This window comes from Calypte anna, chromosome 12, assembly GCF_003957555.1.
Source record: "Calypte anna isolate BGI_N300 chromosome 12, bCalAnn1_v1.p, whole genome shotgun sequence".
NCBI classification, from domain to species: domain Eukaryota; kingdom Metazoa; phylum Chordata; class Aves; order Apodiformes; family Trochilidae; genus Calypte; species Calypte anna.
Genome location: NC_044258.1, coordinates 4,938,537 through 4,956,727, shown reverse-complemented (window position 1 = coordinate 4,956,727; position 18,191 = coordinate 4,938,537). Strand labels below are relative to the sequence as shown.

The 18,191-nt window shown below is 37.9% G+C and overlaps 1 protein-coding gene across 1 annotated transcript in view; it reads left to right on the top strand.

Moving 5' to 3' along the window:
• DOCK3 (dedicator of cytokinesis 3) overlaps nt 1–18,191 on the top strand; it is a 183,891-nt gene that overhangs the window by 8,790 nt on the left and 156,910 nt on the right. The window contains exon 3 of the mRNA XM_030458632.1: nt 10,996–11,079. Coding sequence (XP_030314492.1) covers nt 10,996–11,079 — 84 coding nt within the window. The remainder of the gene's footprint in view (nt 1–10,995; nt 11,080–18,191) is intronic.

Genomic DNA, 18,191 nt, shown 5'->3' with positions numbered 1-18,191 from the left:
CATCGCTCTGTCATGCACACAGCAATGTGCAGCCATACACTCTGCCCACTTGCTGTTCTGTTTCATCCTTTTTGAGTAAGCTGATCTGCTTGGAGTTATGAATAAAGTTGCTCTGATGTGTTTTGAGCTGTTTGTTGTGGGTTTGTTTGTTGTTTGTTTTGTTTTTTTTTCTGATAAGCATTAGGTTATCCATGTGTTCCAAGGGTTTTACCCCAAGGAAGACTGCTTTTGAGGCATTGGTCTTGTAGAAACAGCTTCTCTTGTCTCTGGGGAAGTCAGAGGTAGAAAACAGGCTTCACTCTCTAACTTTCTTCATCAAAGCAGGGCTCTGAATGGCAACTTTGATTTTTATTTTTTTTTTTCCCCCCAGTTCTGAGGTGACCACATTTTAGGTTTCTGCCACAGAACAGTGTAGTGTAAATATAATAATGTGAAAAGCCTTTCATCCTGCATGGAGGATATGGTAGAAGAAGAGGATATTCCCAATTTTTCATATCCTGTTGATAGCATTAAATAATGTATGCATGCATAAGTCAAAATTAGAAGAGGTAAAAATTCAAGTCTCCTGAAAAAAGCATCTTTGGTTATGCCAGGCAAATATTTTATTTTTATTTTTGTTATTTTAATAGCAAATAGTTTGCTAAAAACGTCAGAGTTCCTGTGTGGGGGATGAAAGGTTTCCTAGCAGTCTTTTAAGCTTTTTTAAGTTGTCCACAGAAAGTTCTTATGTAGCAGGCAGCATGGGCTAAAATACAGAGTTTTCAACGAAGATGCTGAAGCTGGTAGAGTGATGAATACACTTCTATACATCTGCCCTATTCTTCCCTTCCTACTCCTCATAGGAAGTGTGCAAACTGAGTGTAAATGCCAAGGTAACTTTAGCATGTTGGGAACTTACTTAGCAGTTGGGCAGGAGGACTGAAAGTCTTGTGATGCATTCAGTGCAAAATATGATAGGATGTAAAAAGTGATGGGATGATAGGCATGTTTTGACATGAGCCAATGGTACTTTAGCTGGGGGAATCACTTTTGGGGTTGCATCCAGAGCACTGTATCAATATAAAAAGTGAAGTTAGGAGATGGCTAAGTGGCTGGAGCACATAATGAGAGGAGAGTTTGTGAGGTCTAGGGTGGTACAACATGTATGTAGAAGGGGTCTAGTTTCTTTTTAGCTACTTCGTAGGGAGCTATGGAGAAGATGGAGCCAGACATTTTCTGGAGTTGCACAGTGAAAGGAGAAGCAGCAGATTTCAGTAAGGAGCATTGATTTCCACAGTGCAAATGGTAAAGCACTGGAACAGGTTGCCTGAAGAGGTAGTGCCATCTCCATCCTCCAGGATTCTCAAAACCTGACTTGTTTCTTATTTCATTTCCTGGTGTTCAGCAGCAAAGCACAGCCATTTCTGGCTCATGTTTGCAGTCTGTGGAACACAGCAGTGTAGAACAGCTCTGTGCTCCTCTGAGCTGAGCGTGATATGGTCAGTGCTTTTTTCTTCATGTTGGAAAGAGGGGAAAAAGGTTTCAGAAACTGAAACAACCTTCATCTCAGCTTAAAAGGGAGAAAAATAAATTGCTGCATTTACTTTCCACATGGTGGGAGGGATGTATGGGTGAGGGGCTTCTGTACTGCCAGAGTGGAAGTTGAATGAACTGATAGCTGAAGGACTAGATTTACAGGAAGGGGATGAGTAAGCTGCATATCTTGAATCTCAAAGTCAGCTCCTTAATGTAGGTAAGGTGGTGGAACATGCTATGGGGTTTTGGTCAGTTTCTTCCATCCTACCTCATGGTACCAGGATGTGGAAAACTTTAAACAGCTCATGGTTTTTGAACCTAATCTCTATTTTTGTCTGTGAGGGTAGGAGAAGGATGCTACCAATAATTCACTTTGCTAGTGAATGATCACCTTTCTCCTAAAGCATCTGTTTCTTTTTTTACATGAATATTTTCCCAGTGATGGTATGACTCAGTAGAAAGAGGCGGTGTTGCTAGGCAGCAGTTTGAGCACTTTGCAGATGCCATGTGATGGCAGTAAGCTGCCTTGTAATAATCCATTGGTGGCAGTATTCCTGGCTGAGGTTCTGTATTGCACAAAGAAAGAAGCATCTCTGACAGGAGCAGATGCTGCCTAGCAACTGCCACTGCTCCCTGACCAGCCTGAAATACCTTCACTTAATTGTTGTGTAATTTGGTAATATACAAAACCTTAAGTGTAGCAGATTCTCCCCATTCTGAAGTACATTTTTCTGCCTAAAGGTTTTGCATGAAGTTCATAAAGACCATTAATAAGGTCAAAAATTCTCTATCCCTCTTCGAAATCATGTCTTTTGTTTAATCCCTGCTCTTCGATTGTAATGTTTGGATGGCTTTTAATCAGCTTTTGATAATCTTTTTTTGTGTGTGTGTATTACATTAGTGCCTGGCAATTCCAATCGGATTAGAGCCCTGTTCTGTGTCATGTGTATCAGTATATTCAGCAAGAAAAAAATGCCCCTTGCTGCAGAAAGCCTGTTTGGTTTGGGGGTTTTTGTTTATTTTTTGTTGTTGTTTTGTGGTTTTTTAGGGTGTAATTGGATATGTCCTCTCCTTAGTACCTAAATTCTTTTTATTGTCCATCTTGCTCAAATTGCACAATGTTTTGGATGTACTAGATGTGGGTTTCGTTCCTTTTTTTCCTTTAAATGTACTTGCTGAATGGGGCCTGAACTTCAGAATTAATTCAATTCAGGCAAATAATTGAAAACCTCACCCATGATTATTCATTTAAAACTTGGTTGATATACTGTGAGGTGAAAGCATTCTTTTAGGTATTTGTAGAATAAAATAAAAATGTCTTCCTTTTTATTTCCTTATGGTTCTGATCCCTTGTCAACTATCATCAGAGTTTAACAGTGCAGTCTATGAAACTGCCAGGTTTAATCAAGTACCTTCACAAAAAATTAATCATATTGGCCTCTCATTTTGCTAAAAGCATTTTTTAAATTTTATATAGGGGGTTTTTGTTGTTGTTGTTGTTGGTTTTTTGTTTTGTTTTGTTTTTTGTCTGTTAAATAAATAAACCCATCATTTTCTCTTTGCAAAAACTGCACCTTTTTGCTGGGAAATGATTTGCAGGTCTGAGGGATGCTCAGAGTAGAAGGTAATGTGGTGGTTTGGAAAGTATTGATTGCTGCCTGTAGTCATGGTTGTGCAACACAGTTGCCTCTCAAAAAGCAACCAGCAGTTGACTGCTGGGCCTCTTCTCCTCTGTGTGGTAACTTGTAGCAATGTTGGTTTTTTCTTGTGCAGTTGACTTCATCTGTCTTGGAGACTTCTCTGTCTGCCTCATGTAAATAGAAAGAAATAGCATCTATCACTCTGCTTAGAAAATAAATTATTCAGAAAATGTACTTTGGAAGAGTCTAAAACCACAGACACTGTGGAGTGGAACAACAGAAGTTTGTTGTTGACTCTTTTTATTTTCATACTGTTCTCAGAGGGTGTTGATTTGATGCAGGATCTGAACAACTGAATAACACTTTCTGTAGGGTGGGTAAGTGAATTTTGGAGGGCTGGGGTGATGTGGACATCAGAAGCTGATGTGGTTCATAAACACTGAGGGGACTCCATAGAAGAAAAAGCATAGAAAGCCTTGTTAAAAGCATACATAAAATACTAATAAGGACTTCTACTGTAGCAAGTCCCAGTCCACAGATGACTCAAGTAGGGAAAAGCTACAGCCTTGCCATTTTCTAATACCCTTCCTTTACCTCCTTGTAGCCTCTGTCAGGGAAAAGGTATTGGATTTAAAACCATCTTTTGTCTTGCCTTCTACAGTGACTCAAATTATGTTTAAGGGAGCTGTTAGTATCATCTAGGTATTACAGGGAAGAAAATAAAATTCATCTGATTCAGCTGTTAAAACTGCCTTATACTGTTTGGTGCTAGATACTGTTAATAGAGGGATTCAAATGAAAAAGCATTTTAAGGAATGATACACCCTCATAATAACATTAATTTGTCAGTCAGAAGTAACTACATTATTTTCTTAAAGATTAATCAGTACCAGTCAACCTTAGGTCAGAGACTGACTTATCACTATTACAGGATAACCTGGAATATAACTTGTAGTGGCTGAATACAGAATTCTTTCAGGACTGTGACATTTAAGAACTTGTTGTGTTTACTCAAAGTAAACATGAGCACCAGAATTTTAGCTGGTGTGATAGAGATGTGATTTAAAAATGCAGTTATGTGTTACAAAGCATAAATTACAAGATGAGAAAACTTGAGAACTTTGCCATGTGTAGCACAGAACACAATGCAGTGTCTGCTCACTGTTACTGTATATTGCTAAGGAACTGAACAGTTTGGGTGTAGGGCAACACCACTGTAGCTCTGCTTCTCCTGAGCATTCTCCTTGCCATCCCTTCTGAAATTTATTTGGTCAAAGAAATCCTTAGGGTATGATTAATGCATAGCCTGAGGAGATGCAGGTTGATTGTAGTACAAAGCACTTACAAAAATTAAATTGCATACTATGACTTGAAACTCCTGTCTGTACTGCTGGTGTCACCAAAAAATTCTGCAAGTTACTTGAATTTTAGTAAGACAAGTAATAATAATAATAATTACTTGAAAACTGGAAAGAAGACTGTCACAAAGGCCAAGATTTGTCTTTTGAAGTGACTGAGTAAACAGATGTTGAAAGTTCTCAGTTGTGATTTTCACAGTGAAAGTAGTGTAAGAAAAAAAGAAAAAAAAAAAAAAAGCATGTTCACATCTGATATTATGAAGTGTGGATTTTTTTTCCCCGAAGTTAACTCAAAGATTTCTTTAAATCTTGACCTCACCAACATCTTAGGATTAAGAGAAACAAAAGTATATTTAGTAAATTGTATCTGTTCTAGCAGCAAGAGTATTATGGAAAAGAAAATATGAAAAATTTTAAAAGTCTTAACTTTCTGATTTGAGGAACATAATTTAGATTGGAGAAGGACAATGTAAACATGGAAACTTCTTGAACAGTTTTAAATTAATACTTTCAATTTTCATTGGTGCATCTTGGAAGGCAGAGAGTAAAAAATCAGGAATTTCAAGGGAATTAGCAGCTAGATGCTGCATGATCTTTATGTTGGACAGTACTCTGGTGTTTTCCTGTTCTTCTGTTGGCTTTTCCTACCATTAGTGTAAAAAATGTGACACATTTCTATTGCTGTGTTTGTAATGTAATTGACAAAATCCATTTGAGAAGAAAAATGATCTTTGGAAGTGTTGCAGCCCAGGTGAGACCAGGTGGGGAGACTGGGACATAGGAAATTGACTTAGAAGGATTTACAAGGGGAAGATGTATTTTAAAGTATACTCAGCACTAATGAAAGCAGCTCTGTTATTTAGGTGGGCAGAAGAAAGTAATGATGTCACACATGAATTCTAATTTAGTGTTTCTCTGACTGTGAATTGTATTACTGCTTTTTGCCATAATATTGTTCAGGTGAGGTCACAAGCTGACAGAGAGCAAGGGACAACAGAAGCTCAGGCTGTGATTCCAGAAAGGGTGTGGGAGATCATAGCAGTCCAGCCACATACCCCTCATTCAGTGTCCTGCCCCTGCAGTGCCCAGGAGCAGCACAGCAAGACAAACATATGTCATGCTTTCCCAAGACTTCAGTGCTTTCTAGGTTAGGGACTTGCTGAGTTTAAGGTAGTACACATCCATCAGTTTGCTCTGTTTGCTTTTGAACTCGAGTGATTTATGATTTGGTTTTGGTTTTTTTTTCCATCACCCAGAGCATCTTGTGGGGAGCTTCACAGTTTATGTACTGTGTGTAAAAATACTTTGTTGAAGTCCTAAACTGTCCTCTGCATTTGACACTGCTCTGCTTTTTGTACTGGAAGGGATGATTAGCTATTGTTCCCTGTTCATCTTCATACCAACTTATCAATTATACTCTCTTCATCCCTATCAGCAATTGGTTTTAGTGATAGAAGAGCCCTGTCTTGGTTCATAATTATTCATATAAAAGCCCTAATGCAGTCCAAGGTATCTTGTCATATTTCTTTTTACCTTTCCTTATGCTGTTCCATCCTTTCTGGCAAATGGAAAAAGGGAAAACAGGCACATGGGGGTTCAGTGTGAATTGTGTACAGTGCTGTAGGTGCTGGTGTCTCCCCTTTCTCCCCAGAGATGGTCTCCTGCTGAGTATTCTGCTGAGGTGCAGTGGTGCCTGACAGTGACTGAGCATTGAGTTCATGACTGGAACTATGAAGCATCCAGGGTTTCACTCAGTGAAGTAACAGTAAGGGGAGAGTTTTGTATGTGAGACAAAGGTTGTTAATTCCTCATGAAACACCCTGTAGATAAACTCAAGCTGTATATCTGCCAGTCTACTTGTGCTACTTAGGTCCATCTGCAACTGTTTATTACCCTGAATAACTTGGATGGCTTCACAAACTTTGTCATGTTTTCTAAATGATCAGCTTTTCTGGATCATTTAGAAATATTTTAATTGAAGAGGTTCCAATGGAGATCCCTTTAGAGCTTGATGGTCAATCTGTTCCCACTAAGAAAACTGACTTCTGTTTCATATCTGCTTGTTATTTATCTGTGCAAATGCCTTCCCATTTTATCACAGCCAAGCTCACTGTATGCAAGAGCTTTAGATAAGGGCTGTTTCAGAACAGGTGGTGTAAAACATCCTGGATTGTATCAAATTGATCTTCTTTAGCAGCTCCTTTAGATTCCTAACATGAAGAATCAGTCAATGCAAAGATGTATCAGCTCTTTCTTAAAATGTCATCTTTATCTCTGTGCCCTTACTCTTTCGGAGCTCTTACTGCCAGTGACTTACAGTGCAGCTGCTCAGACTGTATCAGGGCATGCCCATAGGCAAGGGGAACACTTCTCAATCTGCCCTCCCCTGGCTGGATCTCTAGCTTTCCAAACTGGTATTCCAATTCTTTCTGTTCTTAAATGCTAAACCCCCCAATTCCTTCACCCTGTCTGCAACAGCCTGCAAGTAGCTGCCTGTGTGAGCTCATTTGTTCCTTTCTCATTTATGAATTAAACAGGTGCAGAGGGAAGGGTTAATTTTGTTACAGTCCATTTTGGTACAGTTCAAGGTTCATAGTTAAGGAACCTGTGCCTTGGAGAGAATTCCTGAAAGTGGCAAGTGGCACTTTTTCAAAGCCTTTCTCTTTGGCAGAATGTTGGGTTTAGCTCTGCTGGCTCTAATTACATTTTGGGTGGAGGAACTGTGATCTCCTTAGAAACCTGAATGATGGGAAGGGGCTTTAATATCCGTACATAGATGTGAAATATCTCAGCAATCTGCCCTAGAATTCAAGTGGATCATTCAGATCTGTGAGTGGGTGGGTAAAAACCTTGCTGTATGCCTGTTTAGATGATGTGTTGTTTCTGTATTCAGATGACTGAGGGGATGACTCTTATAAGAAATGATGGAGACTTATTGATAGATAAACAGTTTGTAGATTATCTTAAACTATAAAGAATTTCTCTGTGGGCTGGTCAGAACTTGGTTATTGGAGTCCTCTGCAAATTATTTTCCCCAGAATGATTAAATTATTCTTCATTCCTCATATACATTTGTGCTCATATTTTCAAATAATACTACTATGAAGAGTTGTGTGCCTAAGAGTGACTTCATAAATAATATTGAATTGTATAAAGCAAGTTTCAGCTTAACAAATGAGTAACATCCATAGCTTGGCTTTTGGTATTGCACAGCAATCCATAAAAGAGCCTCAAATTTCTGGATTCTGTGATGAACAGTAGCTCTTTTTATCATTCTTATTTATTTTGGAGATCTTAAATTGTGTTCTTGATAAAAAGTTTTAACAAGATGTGGCTTGGTGTATTTGGTTATTTTATTTGGGTTCTTTATTTTTTTCTGACTTTTCTTGGCTTAGTGTGTCTGAAAGCCAGCTACTCTTGAGTTTCTGTTTCTTTTATTTTGAAAAGATCCATATTGTTCTTCATGTGCCCTATTGATTATTAAAATTGACAATCAGAAGACATTTTATAGTATATTTATTACTACACATTTATCCATGAAGGAATTAAATTTCATACTGCTGTATTAAGAATGAGAAGCATGAGCTGGATGTTATTTCTGTATGAGAACTGATTTTCTACTTGATAATGATCGTCCAGATCACATCAAGAGCTGATGGGATCAGTTCATTTTTGTTCTGTGATTTTTGATTATTTATTCGTTTTTGACTCAGTAGACCTAAGAAAAGAGCTCTGGCTAACCTTAATAATAGAGTCCTTTGAACTATAAAAGAGCTCATTACATATTGATGGGGTAGAGTCCTTTTATCAGATTTTCTTTGTGTGACTATTAGAATATTTTTATAAATGAAAAGTTTGCATCTATAAACCTATTAAAGTCGTTTATTGTAAGCCTAAACATGACTAAGCCTGTGGCTAAAAAGTCATTATTCTTGTCAGTATTTTAAAAATTCATTATTTAAGATGCTGGAAAAAACCCCAGTCCTCTTTTTCCTGGTACCTCTCCTTTAGCTTTCATTCCAAGTTCATTTTTTATTGTTGCACAGTAGACAAGTATTTGGTGAGCAAAGTACTGGTAGCTGCATCAAATCAAGTTTCTTTCCTGGTTACATCCTTTACTCTGTTGTTTTCATATAGTAAATAAGTGTCCTGGGGAGCCAGCTGTTGCTTTCTAATGAAAGCTTCTAATGCAGTGTCAGCATGCAGTGTTTGTCAGACTAAATATTACTTGTTGGACTCTGCTGCAGGAGACCATTCACTTGTTAATCTCTGCAATTCAAATTACTCTTTTGTTTATGACCATTAGTACTGGTGTGTCCTGTGACTGGTGTTTCTGTGTCATGATAATCTTGGCATGTTCAGAGAAGTTTAAAATGGCCTGGAAATAGGATTTAATCTTATCATGTATATACCATTTTAAAAAAATCCTTTTGCATCCAGAATTTTTCTCTCAAGTGGGCACGTCTTGTACTGTATTACCATTTATCCCTTTTTCAGGTATTTTGAATAGTAGGGTTTCACAGGTTTTGAGACTTTCCCAGAACTATGACAAAAAAATACTAGTAAGTCATGTTATTTTAATATAGGAATGCATTGTGCAAAGCAACTTTAAAATAAAATGTTTGTACCTTCTGGTACCTTTCTTATTAGAAAAAAAAAAAACAACCCACCAACATTTTCTTTATTTAAAAGATACTACTGTCTCAAATACTGGAGTTGCAAGGAGAAGACATTGGAGGTCTGACTGTGGCCTCCCAGTTAAGCATTTGGCAACTGTCAGTGTTCCTGTACTTTGGGAGAAGCATTAAGTAGTTTTCCCTTGGTTGAAATCTGTATTTGCAATTCTTTTATAGATGAAGAATGAATCCAGAATGCTGAAAAGTTTAGTGTTTCTCTTGGGCTATGTTATCTGCATTACTGCAGTCTGGAGCCAGTTGTTACCTCTCTCCTGTCTCTGATGTCAATAAGAATTTTAAACCACGTTTAACCAGCCATGCCTGCTGCTGGGCCCTGAGACCTGAGAGAGCAGTTTAGGTTTGTTGAGAGAATCTCCATTTTTTTCCCCTCATTAATTAAACATGACATTGGGTCTCACTGTGGAAGAGCAAATGTTCTGTGCTGTTTGGCTTTCTTGAGATTTTGATTGTAATTGTTTCTCATACTGACCTCATCTGTGTGGGTGTTTGCCTGCTGTATGTTTGTTCTTCCGTGCCCTTTCCCTTTATGAAATCCGTGTATATGATTGAAACTGTGTTTTACTTTGGTGGAAGGTTTTTCTGTGCTTTTCTCATTGTTTGTTGGAAGTTGAATGCTGAAGAAACAGATCATGTGGTAGATGGTGCAGGTGGTTCATGGTGTTCTTCCCTGGGACTTCAGACTTTCTGGTTAACTGCTTTAAGTTCTGCACAGGGAGAGATCATAAGAAATTCAATGGCTTTGACATAAAATTATATTCAGGGAAGGGATGAAATGCAGCTCCCTCACATGGGAACATCTCGACCGTAGCTTGAGTGTTTGCATTTTTAAAGGGAAGTGTTCTCTGAAATTGGAAAAGAGGATGGTGCCCACTGGAGGTCACTATTTCAGCTCATGGAATTCCACTTGTGCTCCAGTGTTCCTGTAGGTGACATAAAGGGCATACTCTGTCTGAGCTTGTATTTACTAAGAACAAGGTATTTGAATGATTAAATTAAATCTGTGCCTGCATGAGCTTTTAAATACTGAGGAACAGGAGAGGATGAGGGACCCTACCAGCAATTTATTCTTTGTTATGACATCCCATGCTTCAGCAACTGTCCATGTCCCTGTTATATGGTTAAAGAATATAGCATTATACGCTCTGATAGTTTTTTAAAGTTTATTTTTAAAATTGAGTTCTATTTAGTAATTTATTTGGTTGTATTATTAGTATTTTCTGAAACATTGAGATGGGTTCTGGTTAGTAAAAATTAAAGATAAATATTAGTATGCCATGTTAGTGCTTATGGAAAGTACAGATTCCTCTGTATTCTTTTATATAACCATTTAAATATAATGTATGGTAATACAGGGTTTCTGCAGTTGAACATATGGTACTCAAGACAGTTTCAACTTGGAGGAAAGTAATTCCTGCAGTTGACTTCCTATTAGAGCCTTTAGGACTGCCTGTTCCATTGATGAGTTGGGTAGTAGACAAACAGTGAGACAAGGAAATCTTTGTATGCAATATGAGTCAGAGGCTGGTGATTAAAGTGATTACAAGCCTTGCTTAATTAAAAAATCTTTTCAAAAGCACAACTTTGATGTTGCTATACAGCTTCAATTTCTGATAAGGGCATAAATAAAGATATCTAATGAGGAAAAGTTGTCTGACAAGTTTTCTGGGCAGCTATTTAATAGCTGTTTTTATGTAAGGAGTGAGCTGAAGTGCTAAGAAGAAAAATTCACACAAAGATTCAACTCTCATACATCTCTCTCTCTCTTTCTTTTTCCCCACCCTCCAGTGATCTGCAGCTTCCGAGGAGCTGTACCACAAAGCTTGGTCCTGGAACTAGGTGAAACTGTCCAGATCCTGGAGAAATGTGAAGGTAAGTGTGATGTCTGAGCAGGAATCCCATTTTCCACATAAGAACGTAAAAATGTCTCAATCTACCGGATTTGAATAAGTTGTTTGGAAATCATGATGCATCAAATCAAAGCACTTGAATAAAACCTTAATCTGACCCACTTTCTGTAGGGAAGGCTGAGTGCTGTTGGCACTAATCCAGTCTGATAGGGGGTCAGTGTGTTTTAAGTTAACCATCTGTCCAGAAAATCTTGAACCCTGACCTGATTGTTGTATTGTAATTGCATCTTACAGTGAATTTTCATCATACAAAGTATATATAATCAGTGGGTTTTTACTATGTTTTCTCAGTGTTACTGTTATGCATTTCAATTAAGTATGTCAATGTTTGTTATTTAAAAACCTCTGAACACAGGAAAAGTATTAGTTATGAAATAGATTAACAAGTTTTTGTGAGCAACAGTGGAGTAAATGCAAAGGGTATGTGTTTAGGGGGGAGTTTTATTTGCATTTATCTTCATGTGGTTTTTCTGTACCTACAAGAAAATGCCATTGTAATTGTTATAACAATAGTTCTTTCTTAGGGGGCTGGAGATAGCTGTGTAAGAATAAATGAGTGTTCTAATCATCTGCTTTTATTCACATGTACAGTGTGATTAAAGTTGTATTTAAAAGGAGAATGATTTTTATCCTAATGTACAGAGTAAGGAAGTGATGTAAAACATAGCTATTGATGGAGGTTGACAAGACAGAGTTACAGAACGTTTCACTATCGTGAGGTGGAATAATGTAAACTTAACTCTGAATTGTTAAATTCAAAACCAAATCCATAAATTTGAATTCCAAGTTAACATTCCACAAAATTGTAGCTTTGTTTGCTCAGTTTACAGTCATTTTTCATCTCCAGCCTTAATGTTGCTATACAAGCCTTCTACATCCATGTCAAAAGACTGCTTTTTTCTCTGATTACTAGACCTGTAGAACTGTCTTCTGCTGCTTTTTCATGTGCTTAGGTATTTTGTTTGTTTACTTGCTGACTGAACTCTTCATGAAAAAGTGAGCTCTTAAATGCTACTTTTTCTGGGAAAGTAGTAGCTTCTTGAGCTACACTTGTAAAGAATTTCTTTTGAGAGTTTTGCAGAGCGATAGTGATGTTTAATCTGTGGAGAAGCATGCTGGAAATAAAACCTGTAGTATGATACCTGCAAATTGTATTAAAAAAATAAAAATACAAGGTGTAATGGGCCAAAGTTTACTGAAGCACTGAGTGTTGACTGGAGTCATTCTGCCAGGTCTTGGGAAATAGGACATGGTGCAGTCTAAGGAAAAATGTATTAGTTTGCCCAGGATAGTGTAACACTAAGGTGAAACAGCAGTAGAAACTGCTGAAATCAGTCATTTTCAAACCTTTTCTGGTAGTCAAGGAAACTTTCAAAACTCTGGTAAATATAACTCTGGTAAATAATTTATATATAAATATAAATATCTGGTAAATATAACTCTGGTAAATATAACAACCTCAAAGGAGCAGGTTGCTTACAGAATAGCAGTAGGATAGTCCAATGTCTCTTTATAGTTTTATATTGATTAAACTGTATTTCCATCACCAGTAATTTAGAGGATGATTCCTCAAAGGCAAATCATGCCAGTCCTCATTGCTGGGAAAGGAGGCCCTCAGACAAAGTGTTTTTCTTGGTGGAGGGAGGTGTTTGTAGGGAGTTTTTTGGTTTTGGCTTTAAGCCCTCTATCCTGTCATTTATTTGAGTTGCCTTTACCATTGATGTCACACACATGAAAAGAGAGATTAATTTTGATAATAGTGTCTGGAACTCCACAGTAATGAAGCTTATCTAAATATTCAGATGGTCTGTGCTACAGCTCTTGCATGTGTGAATTATGCAAAAAAGCACAGGAAACATGCAAAGTGGATTCCTAGAAACAAAAAGTAAGTTGCTCAAGTATTTTTGTGTAATGGCTGTTTAACAGTGTCCTTGGTTTGCCTTGCAAATTGAGAATGCAGGATACATCATCTGCTACTTCTGCATTATTTGGTGGGAATTCTTGTGTGCAGAGAAACTGGATAAATTAATGCAAAAAGGATCACGACTGTTGGGGTCAGCAGAGGATCCACTGCTGTTTCAGCTTCACTTAGAATAGTTTGTGTATAATTCTCTGTAGTAGGGACTTTGTCTGGGTTGAAAGGATTTACATACATGTGAACCTTCTAGTGATGTGAAGAGTGATTTCAGAGACTTGCTGGAGAATTCAAGGCTCACAAAGATTCAAATATTAGCAATACTTCTGAATGTACTTATTTTTAATGGTAATGACTTATTGAATAACTTGCTCTACAAAAGAACAAGTGATCTTATGTAGTGACTGGTGTAAAAAGCAGATGCTTTATTTAGAGCAGTTGAATGGAAGAGTAGGGAATTTCTGTATCAAGTTCTCAGGTACCTCTGCAGCTCAGTTTTGTCTGTATTTGCAGAGTATAGGAACATAGACACACGTATATATACATATTTATCTCTAAGGCTAATAAATACCAATGCTAACTGGTAACACATTTAATCTTTTTATTGTGGTTGTCTATGAATATATAAATAAAATGCAGTGTAACAGAATTGTCTTTGTTATTATGGATCTTGTTCATGTGCTTGAAATTGGATCTTGTGAATTTGTGTGCCTGCCATACTCTGTGCTTTTGTACCGGGCCACAAATGTCCAAACTGATGTTTTCTAACCCTGTCAAAATCTGACTAATGCCTCCCACTGCCCCCATTCCCTCCCTCTAATGTGATGTGACAGGGTTCAGATCCATGGACTTGGTGTCTGCTTTTGCTCTGAAGCTACCAAAAGCTCCATCCGTGTTTTCTCCAAGCATTATGTTAGCTCTAAACCATATGATGTTGTTATGAGGGTAATTTTATAGTTACCGTTTGCACAAAGGACTCTGAAGTCCTCCAGCAGTCTCACCAAAGATCCTTCAGGATGCAAGTTATGCATATGCTTGTTTTCCACAGCTTTCCCTTCTCTCCCCTTTTTGGAGTCCTTCCACTTAGGATCTTGTGACTGAGAGAGAATTGAGTCTGTGGGTGGTGTTCACTGCTTTACATGCCATGATTGGAGGAGGTGAAAGGCTATGGCAGTAGTGTTCCACCTATAAATGCTGAAATGCAGAGATTTCTTTGGTCAAGTGACAAAGCATGAGCACACTCATCATGTGGGATACCCACAGAACTGTGTGTCCTAAAGATCACTGTTTTTTGAGTGGCTATCACCCTGCCACTGGTATTCAGAGTAAATCTAAAATGGCTGTTCTGTCCATTTATTTTTATTTCTAGGGGAGCAATTTTCTTTAGTTTAAAACTGCTAGAGTTTCAGTTAATTTAATTATTAGCTGAGTAATAATTAAATTATTATATAATAATAATTTATTGTTTTACTGAAAGGAAACACTAGCTGATGCCTGCAGCACCAGTTAAAGAATATTATCCTACCCATGCAAATTTTAGTATCCCCACAGGAACTGACCTGGTTTTGTGTGTATGTTAATAGTAGTGTTCTTAAGCCATGTATGAAATATATTGGAAACTTCCCTCTGTTAATCCAGCAGTGACAGTATGATTCAGTGAAAGTTTCCTGGTATGTGGGGACATTAAAGCAGCAGATACAGTTGACAATTAGGTTTTTTTCTTGAATTATGGAAGAATTCAGTGTACTTGAGAAGTGTTATCTTTGTCATGCTTCCAAATTGTACCAGATGAGTGAGGAAATCACACTTCAGACTCCTTGCTGTGGCAGCAAATCCAGGTTTCCTTCTACCTGGAGTCCTATGGCTGGCTGGGCCCAGTAGTGTGGATTTACCCTGACCAAGGTGACTCCAGTGAGATATATCCCTTTTTCTCTTTGTCTTTTATTTTGCTTTTCATCCTTTTTCCTCTTTGCCTTTTGTGGAATGTGCCAGTGGAACTGACAGCCCTTGGACCCACACAGCTGCTGTGGAAGGTCTTGCCTAGCTTATTCAGACCATTCTTTTGGAGCACAGGAATGGCTTCATCTTGGCCCTCGTTGGCTAACACCAGGATAAAATATTGTCTCTCTCCTGCTTTTGTTGTGGCATCTCTGCATTATTAGCATATTCCTGTGGTTCTGCTGGCATGAGGCTGCTCCCTGACATGGTGTTGGCAGGCTGGGTTGGGTATTCATCTGCTGCTCGTCCTCTCCTGGCACTGCTCAGATAATCAACCTCAGAACAGAATGGTTTTGGGATTGAGAAGTTTCAGCATCAAGAACCTTTTGCTAAGCACTGTTACCACCCCTCTTCTGGGTCACTTTGAGTACAGCAGTTTATATGCAGATTAAAAGGTAAAAGGAATTGTCCATTGGCTACTATATATGTGAAAACTTTCCTCCAGGTTTAAGGGTTACTCACAATACTCCAAGGAATACTTATTTTTCCAGGACAAAGTTTGAGTTTTTAGAGCAGATTCTACTAGCCACGCTTTTTTTGAGAACCAAGATTAGCTTTAGGTTTCACCATAAATACTTATGTAACTTATTTTTAGAATTCTCTATTTCAAGAAATAATGTGTGGAATTTGGTGTCGGGTGTTTTTTTGTTTTGTTTATTAGTGGAGTTTTTTTGGTTGTTTTTTTCTTTTTCTTTCCTGTAGTCTGTAGCTAATGCTGCTTTAGTCAGCCTGGATATTTGAACTGTATTTTTCTGTAAAATAGATCAATACCTTTCAATTAGGACCCTTTTGTTTTTCTGCTTTTGAGTGCTCAAAAGGGATGAGCTTTTTCCATGTGAGAGACCTGGTGTTGATTAAATGGAAATCTCAAAAGGGATACAAGGTGACTTTTAAAGGAAAGAATATCCTGTTTTGTTCAATATCCTTTTGTTTTGTTTAAGTAAAGATCAAAAAACCTTGGGAGTTATTCTGATCACTCTGACTGAGGTTGAGATGTGCAGGTCTGCCACAGAGCTCCTTTTGCAGTTTAACTAGGTTTGCACTGTTGGTGAGACTTCTGAGTGTGATGTGTCTTTGGAAAGGCTATTTTTGTCTTTAAGAATATGCAGGTATCTGTAATACAGCTTAAAGTTTCCCATACTGTGATTTTCCATATGTACAAGCAGTTGTAGGTGAAAGATGCATGACTTACCTGAACATTTTTTATATATGATGTTGGTATATGCATTCCCAGTCTGTTTTTCTGTCCTGCATCTGCAGAGGTCTTGTTGAAATCTTGGGTTCAGATGAGCTAAGCAAGAAGCCTCATACTTAAAGCTGGAAAAGCTTTAGAAAGAAAGGGATGGATGGGGACACACTTACACTGCTCAGGAATTTAGCTTTTATTACTGGCCTGTAAGTAACCTCCTGTATGGATATGTGTATTGGCAGTGCATTTTGAAAGGAAAGTTTTGAAGAAGTGGTGGTCTCAGTGTGCACAGGGAACAGATGTAATGGAGTACTTTTCCTTTTGTTTTTCTTCAGTTTTATTGTCATGGAAGTGATTGTTCTCTGAGCTATTATTTTCTATGTAGGGTATACAGAGAGCTGAGCTAGAGATAAGCCTACTCTTCACTTTTCTTAGCTTGTATCAAATATTCTTAAATGGTAATGAAGAAAGCAAATGTGAAGGATTGTGGTTTTTCCTGGGGTTTATTTTTCACCATAGTGGTCAGTAAGATCTGACCACTATGGTAGGGTAAGCTGGTGTGGATCTCTGCAGTGTGGCTTTCTTGCTTCAGGTAGTCTGCTTGGTTTATCTGCTGCACTGTGCAGTAGAGTCCATGTAAAAGCAAAGTTGGAATAGGGCTGTAATATACAGGGATTTGTTGAGAACATGCTGGAATGGATATGATTCATTCAATTTTCATCTGCAGTACTTGGATTAAACCTTTGTCTTGGGCATACAGAGGATGTAATGCAGGAGCTATTCAGAATCAGTTAGGTTAGGAAAGTGTATGTAATTTCCACAGAGACAGTTTCTGTTTGACTGAGGCATTGTGTCTGTCACACTATCAGTTTCATTGAAACAAACAAAAAGCCTTGGAGCTCCATGCATCAAGATTTATCAAGTATGTGCTTTGTCATGACATCCAGAAATACACATTGAGACAGCATCAAGATACAGCCCAAATGGCTGCATGCATCACCAGCTTCTCACAAATGTGCTTTCTTCAGTGACTGTGCTGTGGTGTAAGCAGTAGGCTCATCCTATGCTCAGCTTCCTGTGTGAGCAAAAGAAAGCTTTGCTTGCCATGTCATCTATATCATGGAAGGTATTTTTCCCATTCTAGGGTGTCTGTCATTTTATTTTATTCTGACTATGATATAATACTTGAATTTCATCAGACGTGTTTGGTATACATTTAATGTTCACCTTCTGTCACCGTCTTCCTCTGAATGGGAGGTTGCTTAGAAGGTGCTTCTAATAAATTAATATTTAGTGTTCATGTAGGAAATGATATTATATGATAAAGATTATTCCTTTGGCTGATTGAGGTCAGCTCTCTCAGCTATGACAGTCTCAGCTTCTTGCCTACCCCTTGCCTGGAGACAGCACATTGGGAAAAAGAAAAGCCTTTGGTGTTGCATAAGCATCAGCAATAGCCAAAATGTTGGGTTTAGCACTGTTTTAGCCACAAACCCAAAGCACAGCACTAGACAGGCTGCTGTGGAGAAAGAAAACTCCATCCCAGCCAGATCCAGTACAGTGATTCATTTTTTTGAAAAAACAGAATTATCTGGCTTCCTTTCCCTTGCACACCCACTAGGTCAAACACTTTGAGAATATTCTGAGCTGTCAGAAAAAGAAATGGGGAAAGCATTGTCTACATGAACACAAGCTTTCTCTGTAGAGATTTGTAGGTGTTCTAGCTCTGTTATTATGCCTTAACTTCAATGCCTTTAAAGGCCCCATATCACTAGAGAATGAATGCCATCAGTACAGTAACATCTAAAAACATTCAATATTGAGGTCTAACCATCGAGTGAAGGTTGTGATCACAGTTAGCTGGAGCACCTGCCTGGTTTTCATGACTACCATGATTAAATTTTCCAAATTAAATTCTCTTTAAAATGTGTTAGATAAATATTAATCCATTTAAGACTTATTCCAGAGTAAA